Below are 14,434 nucleotides of genomic sequence, written 5' to 3' on the forward strand. Positions count from 1 at the left end.
CACCTACATAAAAAGCTATCCACAGAGCCACACACACACATGATCAGAACCCACACCCCAACATTAGTAGTAATCACACCAAGCATTATCAGACTCCACACATGATCAGAACCCACACCCCAACATTAGTAGTAATCACACCAAGCATTATCAGACTCCACACACCACACATGATCGGAACCCACACCCAAGCATTAGTATAAATAAAACCCCTGCATTATCAGACTCCACACACTACACATTATTGAAACTCACACTCTACATTATCAGAACCTACACTCCCAACATTAGCACAGCAGAGAGAGAGAACATGCAGTGAAACCGACTGAATACATTTCTGCTTGAACTGAGAGAATCCCTATTAATCTTGGAAGCTTCTGGACTCGAGGGAGGGTCAGTCGCACACAAGGGCGCCACGGGCCACCCTGGAGAGCTTGTGCTCAGTTTGACTGTTCATCTATGGATCTCTGCATCTCTCCATCACTCAGGACCGACCCTGCTCGCTGAAGCAGCATCCGATATTGATATAAACCCGCGGATTCCCACGGGTAGAGGGCAAGAGCCACTGATGAAAAAATCTGCCAGAAATGTTAAAACGCATTATTCGGGAAGATTTTAGAAGAGCTTGCAATACATCCCGCTCGTTTAGAAGGCCCACTAAACTGCGGGAATAGCGGCTGCAAGGGTCACGTAACTACAGTGCTGATTTCCGTTATTTTCCTGGATTTAGGCTTCCTCGCCCCTAATAGGCGAGTATAGTTATTATCAGTGACACGTACACTCGTGTTTCTGAGGGGGCGTGCAGAGAAGGGAGCACCCGGCTTCTGTTGGTGGTGCCTCGTGGGACATTATAAACGCGGCAATTCGTGCTCCGCATGTTTATCCTGGATGGTCAGGGCGCTGTGAGGTGCTGCCAACAGCCAGGGCAAGGTCCCTTGACGGTAATTTGTGGAGTACAATTTAGGGACCGACTGCAGGCGTAAACAGGAGGAGCGAAGAGAGTCTAATGGACAGACAGCAGGAAGCACTACAAAGTACAGGCGCAGGGCCCCTCGGACACACAAGGCGCTTGCTTTCACTTAAAGCGGTAAATCATGTTGAACATTCCTGGGAGCCCTGTGCCTCTTTGCAAATGTGTTTATTTAAACACAGAGATGGAGAATTCGTTTCCAGGTAAAGGCTTTTGAGGAAGTAAAAGTGTTAGAAACGAGCGAGCCAAAAAAAAAACCGGGAGAGAGCAGAGCCATGGGTTTGGCTTGGCTCGAAGAGCCCGTGCAAGTGTCGAGCCCTGAAAACGTATTGCCTGTAAATCGTGCAACAATCTAAAAATGTGATAGTCTCTTAAAAATTCAAAACTTATTTTTTTTAACATGCGGAAGGAAGCTTTACACATTAACACATCACTGCAGAGTTAAAAGTCAGCCGTGCTCACATTTCCTCACGTCTTCCTGCCCTCGTTGGATCCACAGTGCAAAAACCGATGGCATGCAGGTCGAGCAATACTGCTGAGCTCACGGAGCCTAGGTCATCGTTGCAAAACGGCCAGCCGAGGACACCGGGTTTCTTCCTTGCTCGCAAAGGTGCTCTCCTGGTTGTACCGAGCAGCAAAATGGCGGCCGCAAAGCTCCGCAAATTTCGGAATCCGGGGCGTGTTTTGGCATTCTGAGTGACGGATGACGTCACAGTCGAAAGAACGCAAAAAAACACGCCCCCGCATCCGAAAGAGACGGGGCTTTATTGGAGTGACTCCCCTCTCCTCCAATGGCTGGCCTCCGATTAGGAAGCCAGCCAATGGAGGAGAATGGAGTAGAGAGGCGGGTTCAAGCCCCCATACTCCAAAACATTAAGGGCCAGATGTAGGATCCCAAATACCGGTCGTAACGGCCGATTTCGGCCGTTACCGACCGGTATTTGGGTTTTGTAATGTAGGGGGCTAGAAGATTACAGAATCGGTATATTTACCGAATCGGTAAATTTACCGATTTGGTAAAATACCGAAGCAGTAAATTTACAGATTCTGTAATTTAATATGTAGGTGGCACAGTTTACAGTGCCACAGGCCCTTAGAAATTCGTTATTTACCACCCAAAACTATTGGGTGGTAAATTACGAATTTCTGTGTACATTCACATCTGTGCATGTACACCTGTGCCATGTGACACACATACATGCCCTAAGGGCATGTATGTGTGTCACATGGCACACAAGCCAGAAACAGGGGTGCAACAGGGTGTCAAAGTGACACCCTGTCCCCCTTGGAAATTCGGTAATTACCGAATCTGTATTTGCTATTGATTCCTAATGGCTTCAAGGCCCATAGGAATCAATGGCAAATACTGATTCGGTAATTACCGAATCGGTAATTACCGAATCTTACCGATTCGGGATTTTTACCGATTTTTTTTTTTTTTTCTTTCTTTTATTTTTCTTCCTACATAGCAATTACCGATTAGTAAATACCAAATCGGTAAAAATCGGTATTTACCATTCGGTAATTTGCTATTACCTACATCTAGCCCTAAATCTCCTCCTGGAGACTGCGCAAGCGCAGCCTACGGTCCTCGACCTAAAAAGGGGATGCAGGGTGAGCACACCCTGACCCATGGGTATTTGTGGAATGGATCTCAAAGTGACCAAACCTTGATTAGCTGGCCACAACATGTTGTGACATCCATTACAGGACTCAAGATATGGTCTTGAAATGCATTGTAGTGAAAGCCTGTTTTTGAGGGTCACAAAAATAAACGCATATAAAGGGGGGAAACAGGTTTTAGACAAACTATAAATCATTTGTTGGTAGTGCCAAACTGATTTTAGTGGTTGTGGTGTGTTCTAAGGTGATTTTACCCTGTGAAAAATGCCATTCTCTGCTGGGATTTTATGTACCATGTTTGAGTGAACAGTGCTCTCATTATTTTCTCATAAGGTTATCGAAGGTGCTCTAGTAGCTAAAATTAGCTCACATTTCTATAAGGTCACACTGTCATTATCAGCCATGACAGAACAAAGTCTGATATTCTTAGCAAAACTTTCTTCAAAGAACAGCAGCAGCCTGCCAGTTGATTCCCCATGTTCTAATTCAGTTTCATAACTGTGTTCTAAATGAACAACAAGAGTGTTAACTTTCTGCAATAATGACAAACTTGTGGCACGCTTGAATGCCATCTTGATGGAATCCAAGCTGTAAAACCAATGGTTTCCTTTAGAAATGAATTAAATGAGGTGGTTCATTTTGTCGTAGAAATTATCTATAAAGCTAAAATGAGGACACATCTTCTATAAGTTATCAAACATCATCCTACACCGAAAAAAACTGTTTGGTATGCTGAGTGAAACATGTACTTTCAACACAAGCAGCAGTCTGTCAGTTAACTCCCTAGTAACCAACTGCACTGTTGTCACTAAGTTCTAAAGAATAGCTATAGTGCTAACATTTTGTATTCACAACAAAAGTAAGGTACTCCCTATTGTCATTGTTGGAATAGGTGCAGGTATGAAGCCAGTGGGTTAAAAATGTGAGGGGTGGTACAGGGTTTTATTAATGTGAGGCATAATGTATTTTTGAGGGGCAAACCATTGTTAAAAGGGTAGACTTCTGCACAAATGCCACATCTCCTTGCCACTCCTGTTTACTCACCCAACCAATCTTCTTAGGGCCAGATGTAGGTGGCCCAATACCGGTCGGTAATGGCCGAAATTACCGAATTTTGGCCGTTACCGACCGGTATTGGGTATTTGGGATGTAGGTGGCTACATTTCAGATTCGGTAATTTACCGAATCGGTAATTTAAGGAATCGGGCTGCCCCTGGGCCACTGGGCCCAGGGCGCATGCGCAGCCCCCCATTGGGCACAGCCTAAGGCTGTGCATAGTGGTGGTTAGGTGCCAGTAGAGGATTGCCTGCAGGGCCTGATCATGAGTCCAGACCCTACACAGATTAAGTTGGGAGCTCCAGTTGGGTTGGACGCTGGGCCAATTTAGAATATGATCAAAACTCGAAAACAGTACTGAAAAAAACCCACCAAGGTTAAAGTGATGTTCAAGTTAAGTTTTGAAATAGGACAGGCACTAACTAAAAAAAGAAACAGTGAGATATGCCAGTTATAGTCTAATCAATGAATTATAACGCAGATACTTTTAATTTTTCTAGAACTTTTCCATCTCCATCACAATAAAGAGGGATAGAGAAGATAATGCCACCTGTGTTCCACTGTAGAATGCTTTATAAAAAATATAACTTCAGATTAATGCCAAATGATAAGAGATAGCAATTGTACATAGTGGTGGGGGCTGGGAGAAGAGCTGGAGGGGTTACACAATTGTGTAGTAACTGAATTCTGTTTACAGTCTACTAAGAGGGATACCCAATCCCAAGAAAGACCAAGAATTTGCAAACAATTATTTCCTGCCTTGTTGACCTTTTGGCTTTCATAATGTTTTTTGCTGATGTTGTTCAGCATTAGCAAAGCAAAAACCTGAAAAGGAAGGAAAGAAAGAAAGACGCAAACACATGGCCACTGCTAGAGACCGTGTTGCACATATGCGAAAGCTACTTAGATCAATAAATATAAAAATCAAATTTGATTTGGACAACAGTGCTTTTTGGAGGCCAGTGTAGCCTGCCAGCAAATGTCAGTTGTTGGGCTCTTAAAAATATGTGGTTTAAAAAGAATGATCTAAATAACCTCAAGGGGAGTGGAATAACAGAGGAGGAAATGGGAGAAACGGAGGGAACCAACAAGGTGTTTGTGTTTTGAAAGAAAGTAACAGAAGCATGTGACAATGTTTTTTGGAGTACAAAGTGTCATGGCAGCAAACAGCAGCTGCCCGGCCCTTAAAAAAATACACGTGTTTATTTCAAGGACCGTAATGGTGGAGGGTGTTGGGGAGGGGTGGCTACTGTTGACTGGCAAGCAACAGTGTGCGGGGTGGGTGTTTGGAGAGGTAAACCGCACACAAGAGGGAGAGCAAGAAAATAAATGCAGCCACATGGCGAGAGTAATGGAAAAAGGAAAAACATTCTCTAAATGTGAGCAGTGGAAGGATACCAGTCAGTCACTATCAAAAGGATGGTAAAGAGACTCTACTACAGGAGAGGGCCACACACAAGCGTGGGAAGGCAAGCCATCCAATAAGAAGCAAGCAAGTGAGATTATCAATAGAGCCGACAAATAAAAGGCAATGGCTGACCCAGAGCCCACTGTATGTATTGAGATAGCCCACAACGGTACAAGCTGTCTTTAGGGCATACCTAAAACTGCAACAGAGACAGGGCTGAGGTTGATTAACATCCTCTCTGAACTACGTTCACTGTTTTTTAGTAGTCTAGTTGCATACAAACGTACAACTTTAAGCAGCAATCATTTAGTGTAAAGATGTGGATAATATTGTAAGTGCACTTAGAGTCAATTACTGGGCCACTTTTTAAGCAAAGTCATTTAAATTAAAATACATTTATGTTTATCTCTCCAAGGGTAACATTTGCCGACTACGCTTAACTCTGCCTGTTGATGATGCATCAAATTCAGAACAAAACGATGTTAAGGAGAAAACAGAAAAGGTAAGCACTGTATTGTTTGATGTCCATAATTAAATATTTCTCGGGATTCTCCATTCACTTTTTTGTATGTAAATTTTTTCAAAACTGCTAAATCATATCAGAATTGCTGATTTTTTTTTTTCCCTGAAAATGTGGCACCTGAAGTTTATTCATAACTTTGTCTTAGGGTTTCTAACTGCACACTATAACCGGAAAAGTCCTATGCGACCTTTCAGAAATTTTGCCAACCGAACATAAAAGTAATAATGACCAATAACAATGCGGATTTAAATGTTGCCAATATGTTCAATTAAACTCTCAGGAATGTTGCCTTCCCAACATTAAACATCAAAATTGTCATATGTAATAAAGAATTCATGGATTGCCGCTTGTCTAGGAGCAGCCTGTTCTTGATCACACAGAGCTTGAAACATTGTGTAGAAGATGTGGAAGTGGGGTGCGACAAGAACAGGTGAAACCACTTTGAAAGGGTTTCATGGAGTTAGGTCGCCTATTCCAAGCTGTAATTGCCTAGGAGCTTTGCAGAACTGTCCCTCGCCCTGCCCTGGACCAACGCGGGTTTATTTGATTCATCATAGCACAATCTAGAAGAATGTAATTTTGTCCACTAATTGTTTTTTGGGAAAATGAGCGGAGTTGCTAAACGATCTATCCTGCAACTTCAACAATTAAAGAGGAAATAATACTTTTATAAAGTCCGTTAATTAACTAACATGTGGAGAATTGTGTGCATGGAAACATAGCTATCTACTGTTTTGTTTTGGCAGGCCACTGTATTTAGCTTAACTCCATTTTGGCATAAAAGGGAATAGCAAGAATGAGTTGTGTATCTTGTAGCCACTTTACAGAACATATTTATGACGCAATAGCGTAGTAAGGGGGCCAGGGACTACTAAGTGCACAATAGGTAGTAAAATGTAGCATTATTCAGAGTCCATAGGCCTCTTCTGTCTTGGGGTCGGTGCCACTGCACCTGCTGCACCAGTGGTAACTATGCCCCAGTTAGGGCCTGATCTACACATTGTTTAGAGGGCGGATATCCCTTTTACTGTATTACAAGTGCATTACAACCTATGACACTTCTAGTAAGGATATGTGTCATATTAGTATATGCTCTTGCATCTAATATTTATTGAAAAGCCAAAAGAAGTGCCAGGAATAAGGTGCCAAATTACTTCATTTGAGGAAAAATGTAGCCGGGCTGGGCTTTAGGCAGACTGACGCAAGAGTTTGACCTGTGTTTTTATATGCATTGGTAACATATGTTTTGTTTACAAGGTTAATGCAACCGCCATTTATAAAGATGTGTTGTTTAGCATGGTATTTAAGCATTTCTATTTCAATATACAGTTGTCAGCGCCAAGACTGAGGATGTAGAAAATCTGTTGAAAGTAACGTATTGGAATAGCTTGGTTTTCTTCTTCCTAGCATCTGGCTTCTTACTTGGTCACTAGTCTGTTTTGTGCGGACAAAATATATATTGTATTATTTGATATGCAGATATTATGTGCTATATTGTTTGGTATGTTTCTAATTGTAATATGGATTTTTTTTAAAGAAAAGTTTCTACAAAAAATGAAAAAAATCTGCTTTTCTAGAACATGCACACTGTGCTTGCAGGTTGTAAAGGAAAATAGGCATCCGAACAAAGGCTTCATTGTTTTCAAACTTCACAGTAATTATGATATCTGGCATACGTATGAAACTCGAGAATGTTTGCACATAGTTCTGACTTGAAGTTTCCTAAAGTTGTACTTTTACCCTACTTATGAACTTGACTCTTTCCCAGCTGAAGGACAAATGGTGACAGTGTTTACCTTTTACTTGTTGGTCTCTGCCAACGATCACTTCACGCATTGTTTTACAGTGACTGTCCCAGGCAGTGGTTGGTACAGGCAAGACATTCTCTGAACTGGGACGTAACTGAAAACAATGTTATGGAAGATGCTGTTGACACCGGAGGCCAGTTTTTAGTCTGTAATAAGGAGCGTCTCTTTCCAGACTGTCAAAGGAAGAACGACGAGAAGAGACTACATGGCGTATCAGAAAGAAGGGACAAATGATGAAATTCAGTGTGGATGGCCATAGAAATCAGACTGGCAAAGATAAACTGCTTGGCTTAGTGGACCGACCAGGAGATGCCAAACGTCAGGAGTAGAATGGTGGCAACATTTTATGAGAATCTGATGGGGTCCTCTTCAATACATTTTTGGGCTTGCAAATCCTGATTTTAGGCTTGTGAGGGAAGTGGGCTTTCCATATAGATTGACTCTCAAACCTGAAATGGGCCACCAGATACAGCTATGGTGGTGTATTAAAAAAGTGAAAATGTTGAGGACTGGTTTATTTACATTTGAAAGTGATATCATTACTAGATGAAAGTAATGCTAAAATGAACTGCCATTCAGAGTCTCATTCGTTTACAAAAAACAAAAAAAAGAATAATTTAAGTAGATTTGGGGTGCCTTCCTAGACCTAAAGCAGCAACAATCTGTTTTTAAATGTAATGAGGAATGAGGGAAAGTAGTATCTGCTTCTTATGGTTACCCCCACTTTTTACTGAAGTCTCACTGTTTTTGGACTAGTCCGACTGGGATTCTGCTCTCCAGGACCCCAGTCTATCTGCTTTCTCCTTTAAATTGCTATGTATGTACTTCAGGTACACTCCAGATTGGATAATGGGGTACCCTTATCAGTCCCTAGCATATGGTACCCATGTACCCAGGCCATAGGTACCTCAGAGGCCTCCCATGGACTGAAGCATGTATTATGGCACCCATGAGAGGCCATTCAAAATGACACTACAGGTCTGCTACTGCAACCTGTGTAAGCTGGTGCTTGCACCACTTACTTAGACATAGGTTCACTATATCTATCTAAATCACTACACTTAAACTTATCAGTCACCCCTATGGCAGGCCTTATCAATCCTGAAGGCAGGGTTTATGTGAGAGGGTGCCCCTGCATGAGTAGGGCCCCTCTGCATCCTTCGGAGACCATTCTCCGGGGTTGTCTGTGATGTAGCCAGACATATGGGTTAAGGTGCATTATAACCTCGCGGTAAATGCTAACTTTAAAATGGTTGCGTAGAAACATGTTGTGTTCGGTATCAAACACCTTGGAATCATACCTCCACACCAGTAACTGGTATGATTCCACCCTTGAGAAGCGAGCTTCATGGGGTCACTGGTCTACCCGGTACCAGCTTTCTCGACCCGGCAGCACAAAACGGATGCTGCCAGCCACAGACACATTTCTGCCCTCCTGCTGCTGAGCCAAACTCGAGCAGAGGAAGACATGACAAAAGGTATCCGTCACAGGGAGGTGTAACCACCTCCCAGACAGGGTTTAGTGTATTGGGGCTGGGTGGGTGCACTCAGAGTGCCAGAAACTCTGCACTGGGGGCACATTTGGTGTCCCTGCGCATAGTCCAGCACAAACCAGTTCTGGGAGCCATTGACTCCTGCTCTGGTGCAAAACTGGACAAAGGACATGGGTGTAGCCACGCCTCTGTCCTGCTGCTCCCCTAGGAGAGCCCCCTGAATCTGTCCAACCCTCTCCCGTGGGTATAAAGTGGGTTACCTGGCTCTAGGACATTAGATTTTACCTGGGCAAGATTCTGCTAGGAAGAAAAATAGTACTTCGACTATCTGCACAACGCTGGATGACTTAAGACTCCCCTGCACTAGCAGGCACCTAAGCGCATCTGCTCCCGAGTGCCTGAGGACTCAGAAGATTTCTGTAACACAGGAGGTGGGTTTCCGAATGTCCCTGAGGTCTATCTGCCCTCTCAGCAATTATGGGGCCAGTATCCCTCGTGGGGACTGCGTGACCCGAATCCCTATACACCGTGTACATTTGCAAGTGCATATGCTTGTTGGCGATTCCGAGCATGTGCATTGCTTTCCGTGTAGTCCTGACAACGAGCAGTATTTGCACCAAAGAACTGTGGCCTCCTCGCACTGAGTGCTCCGTGGGCTGGTACTTTGCAAACTTGCCCGAGGTCTCCTCGCCCATTGGCCTGTGGGTCCTGGTGGGAGTCACCTTGTGTATTCTTGGGCTTCCCTGGTTGCTCCAGACGTGCCTTGATAATCCATTCTTGGAGAGTCCCCTGGACCTTGCTGGTCCACACCGTAACCTCTTTGTCCTTCCTGGGTTGCATTTGCCAAGGCTTGATTGGTGCTCCAGCCAGACACTGACCCCTCAGCACTCGACATCCTTCGTGGGACAGCTCACCTCCGGCTCCTGGTCATCCTAGATGTCTCCTGGTCCTCGTGGCTGAAGAGTCAAGCATCCCCTCATCGCACCTGAAGCAGCTGACATCGGTGGGCATTCGACTATTGAGCACCTGGTCACCTGAAGTGACCCAGACTCTTTCCCCTCTGCTTTCAGGTTCTTTCCTTCCAGAATACAGGCTTGGATTCCACCCAACACTTTTCACCTTCACTGCAGTAGTAATGACAGAGGTTTCCGACACCACTTGACCCCTATGCCCCCGGCACCTCTGGGATAGGTAAATCGGGTACCTTGGTATCCACGGGTGGGTTGGCCTTAAAACCTCTTAAGTTCCAAAGGGTTTCCTTGAAGTCCTCCTAGAAGTGTCCTTAAACTGTAACTTTGCAACTGTGACTTTCCCATAGAGTTGTACAGAGCTTGCGGTTGTGTTTCCTCACTGCACCCGTCGTCTGTGGGCTGCCTGTGTCGCTACATTGGGTGGTTCCTTGGGGACCCAGCGATTCTACGTGCTCTAGGCACTGTGTCTAGTCAAGTCGTGATTGTTATACCATTTTTTCAGTATATGATTTGGTCTCCTCTTGGAGCCCGCTGTGTATTGTGCTTCTTACGACTGTTCTTTTGCTCCAGTATTGTGTGGTTTGTGTTCTATCCTCGTATAGAGGATAGTAGAGAGTGTTATAACAATAAATGCATAGTTTTATATAACTGCTGTGTGGTTCTCCTTTCATTTAGTCATTCAGGAGGTGATATTTTGGTAAACCAAGCTGCTTTATATTCCTTCAAAATTAAGCCTGAAGGCTGCTGTCCACAGCTACCACTAGGATAGCTTTCTAAAGGTTACCTTCGACCTCATACATCATAAGGGTCATGTGGATTGGTACAGGGTGCCCACTTTAACTAGTGGACAGCATATACCAGGCCATCTTCTCACAAGGAACACTTAAATGATGCTAAAAGGAAACCACTAATTAAGCTGGATTCAAAATCAATATTTTCAACTGTAGATGTACAAAGATGGCATGACTCAGTGACGTGAATGCTTGCTCCTGATACATGCAGTGACCTTCAGTTAGTGAATTTGAATATTGGTTTGGTCACCCGCCTGATCTTAATAGAAAATTTTTGTGTCAGAGGGTCAAAGAGTTTATGCTAGAAATTGATTACTGTTTGAGAGGGTGAAGTAACAAAAGCAAACACTAAATTAACTTGTGCTCAACTTGTGCTTGACACAGAGCAGTTCGGTTTAACCTAGAGCAATGTGGAAAGTATTTGGGCAACATTTAAACAGTAATGCAGTGAAACTGCAACACAAGAAAAATCCCACATCAATTTAGAAAACTAGAGTATAGTTTAATCAATAAAACCAGACCAAAATGCGAAAAATCCAATCAGTAGAACTGGAGTTATGAATTTTTAAAGATTTAAAAGGTCAACCAAGCAGGCAAGCTGGTACACTGATGACATCACTGATGACATCAGAAGCGCTAAAAGCCACAGGAAGCAACTGGAAAGGATAAGGCACACAAGCAAGGACACCACTTACAGGACCTCCTTCCAGACAGCCCTCAACATCTGTCACCGACAATTGAGTGAATTGAAGAAAAAATCCTTAGCATCACAAATCATATCAAGCTCCAACAACAGCATAGAACTCTTCAACATGGTAAAGGAATTCTACAACCCCTCAGCTGCAAGAAACAACAACATCCCCTGGGAGGAACTCTGCGACAATCTCACAAACTTTTTCCACTACAGAAACTTCAAACCCCAGCCGAAGGCCACTGACGTCTTCAACCAACACAACTGCTGTGCTACTATCTCAGACAAATGAACGACCAAATGGAACTAGCTCATCTCTAGGACACAACCTTCATCATCAATTCGGTCTAGTCATGGGTGGGGGGAGACTTCCACCACAAACTCATCGCAAGGCTGCACAACATCGGCATTCAAGGAGTGCCCTCCGATGTTAATATTGTACTATTTAATAGGCTTTCACTCGGTTAGGCATGGAAGGTGCTTTAAAAAATGTTAAAAACATGCTATTAAAATCCAAAAAAAGAAATACAAAAATATATTCTATAATGACTTTGAATGACTACGGTTGTATTTGAACAGAGTTTGTATTAATAGGTCTTCGTAATTTAGTTAAGTTAAGCAACTTGGACTCTGACTCTGACCAGGGTCAATAGATTGGTTATTCCATACTTTGGGTACATTGATGTCCTCCGATGCCGTCACCTAATGTGGACGCATTCAGTGCATACATTGGTATGGCTTGTAGACTTGGTGTACGCTGTGCTGTTCTATGTACTGTTTGTAGGGCACAGGGAGGCTGGTTGGGGAAAACGCTGACTGCGCAGTTGATATGCACTGAATGTCATCTTTACTGTTTTGTGAACAACAGAAACGAAAAATAAATGATTTAAAATCACCAAGGTTCCTTTGTGTTTATATCTAGAATGTACCTCAACTTTAGTCTTCTCAAGTTCCTTTCTCTATCTCTTCCTCTCATATCTCTTTGGATTCAATCCATGATGCAGTACTTTATTTTAATTTCATCACCATTGTGAAATTTATAAAAAGGTCTTGCTACTGAGTAACTCATATTGGCTTTACTGATGGCTCTGAGAGGTTGTAGAATTCTCTTAGGGACCTGGAGTGTGGTACTCCCTTCCTCAACCCCCCCCCCACCCCCCATATAGTTTCTGGCATGGATATATTAAAATATACACTATCAAATCAATGTTGGGCCTTTGATCTTAATCTGCCCTTCATTTGAAGCTCGTCATGCTTTGTTTATAGGCTTTACACTTGTTGCATCTTGTACAGCCATTCTTAGGCTTCAACCAAGTGACTTCATCATCCTTGACCACACTCCTTATTGGACAGTCCTTCATAGATCTTGTTCCTCTAAAGGTCAGGCATGGTTTTTTTTCTGTATTTATGACCCTATCGCAGGATCACTCCTTATAAGTTGCCAGTCAATGTTTATTTAATAATCCTCAATTCATTAAGTTACCTGGGGTAATAGATCTACATATGTTGGTGTATTGGTACTGTTTGGATTTTTCTTCTTTAAATAGAGTAGTGTCCCTGTTTTGCTTATGTACTCTTGTTTTAGCTTGATCTAATGTCTTCCGTTTATAGCCTCTTTCCAATAGCCTACGTGTCATGTCTTGTTCCACTAATATATATATCCTTCCTGCATACTACATATTACCTTGCAGGTTACTAGCTTCACAAGATGTTACATGTGTAAAGTGGGTAAGCAAGGCATGTCGACTAATAGTGTGCAAGATTCAAGTGACAGGCAAATTAAGATTGAAGGCTGTTACAACTGCAAAATTGATTTTGCAGTGTATATTTTAATATGTCCATGCCAGAAACTATATGTGGGGAGTACCACACCCCAGGTCCATAAGAGAATTCTCCAGCATTTCAGAGCCATCAGAAATTCAGACATGAGTTACCCGATAGCAAGACATTTCCAGAAATTCCGCAATGGTGATGATACTAAAATAAAGTACTACATTATTGGTGCAATTTCAAGAGATATTAGAGGAGGAGATGGAGAAAGAGACTAGAGAAGAATAGAGTTGAAGTGCATTCTAGATGTAAACACCAAAGAACCTTGGGGATTGAATATTGATGAGGAATGACATGGGCACCTCTGATTATTCAAAAAGGCCCTCTCCTATAGATACAAAATCCATTTAATAATAATAAAGGAGCTTGTAAAGCGCTCGGTAACGCCATCGCGGCGTGTCCCCGCGCTGAAAGCTATCAGTGAAACAGCATGATAAAGATCCAATGCTCTACGCAGTGTATAGATGAGTTTTAAGCAGGGCCCTAAACCGCGCTTCACTGCTCTCCAGTCTCGTAACAAAGGGAAGTTTATTCCATTGTTGAGCTGCTTGGAGCGCAAAGGATCGTCCACCTAATCTAGCCTTCCTTATCCTGGGGACTGTCAGCAGTCCGGCACCCTCCGAACGGAGGGTCCTAGTTGGTTCATATCGGCTGACTAGCTCCTTTAGGTATGCGGGCGACCTGTCCCAGACAATTCGGTGACAGAAAAGGAGGCACTTAAACAGCACGCGTTTCTTCACAGGTAGCCAATGAAGCGCATCCAGCGCCTTTTGCGAGTTAGCTCTCCTAGGTCTTCTCAACACCAACCTGGCGGCGGAGTTCTGTATGACTTGTAGGCGACCCAGGCTGCCCTCGGTTGCCCCTAGGAACAAAATGTTTCCATAATCCAACCGCGAGGTCACCAGTGCCTGTGTTAGTGTCCTTCTGGTCGCTAGGGGTAGGAGGTCTAAGGTTTTATTAAGGGTCTTTAGTATTCCAAAACATTTACCCACAAGACGCCTTATGTGGCCATCATATGAGAGGGAGGGATTCATCCAGATTCCCAAATTCTTGGCCTCCTCACAGGGTATAGGAGTAGGGCCCAGGCATGAAGGCCACCACTCAGCTGACCAGTTTTCGCTTTTTCCCCCCACCACCAACACCTCTGTTTTAGAGCCATTGAGTTTTAAGCAATGGGAGTCCATCCACTCACCTAGTGCCTGCATGCAGGATTTAAAGTTGGTAGGGGTGTTAGAGGTGTTCTGCGATAGGGAGATCAGCAGCTGGGTAT

General features: G+C 43.5%; 1 protein-coding gene across 3 annotated transcripts in view; it reads left to right on the plus strand.

Moving 5' to 3' along the window:
- The window catches only part of MYZAP (myocardial zonula adherens protein), a 465,570-nt gene that overhangs the window by 63,823 nt on the left and 387,313 nt on the right, over positions 1-14,434 (plus strand). For all 3 annotated transcript variants that reach the window (XM_078684913.1, XM_078684911.1, XM_078684912.1), the window contains exon 2: positions 5,473-5,559. In XM_078684913.1, the coding sequence (XP_078541039.1) occupies positions 5,473-5,559 (87 nt within the window). The remainder of the gene's footprint in view (positions 1-5,472; positions 5,560-14,434) is intronic.

The sequence above is a fragment of the Lissotriton helveticus genome, chromosome 3_2 (assembly GCF_964261635.1).
Source record: "Lissotriton helveticus chromosome 3_2, aLisHel1.1, whole genome shotgun sequence".
Classification (NCBI taxonomy): Eukaryota; Metazoa; Chordata; class Amphibia; order Caudata; family Salamandridae; genus Lissotriton; species Lissotriton helveticus.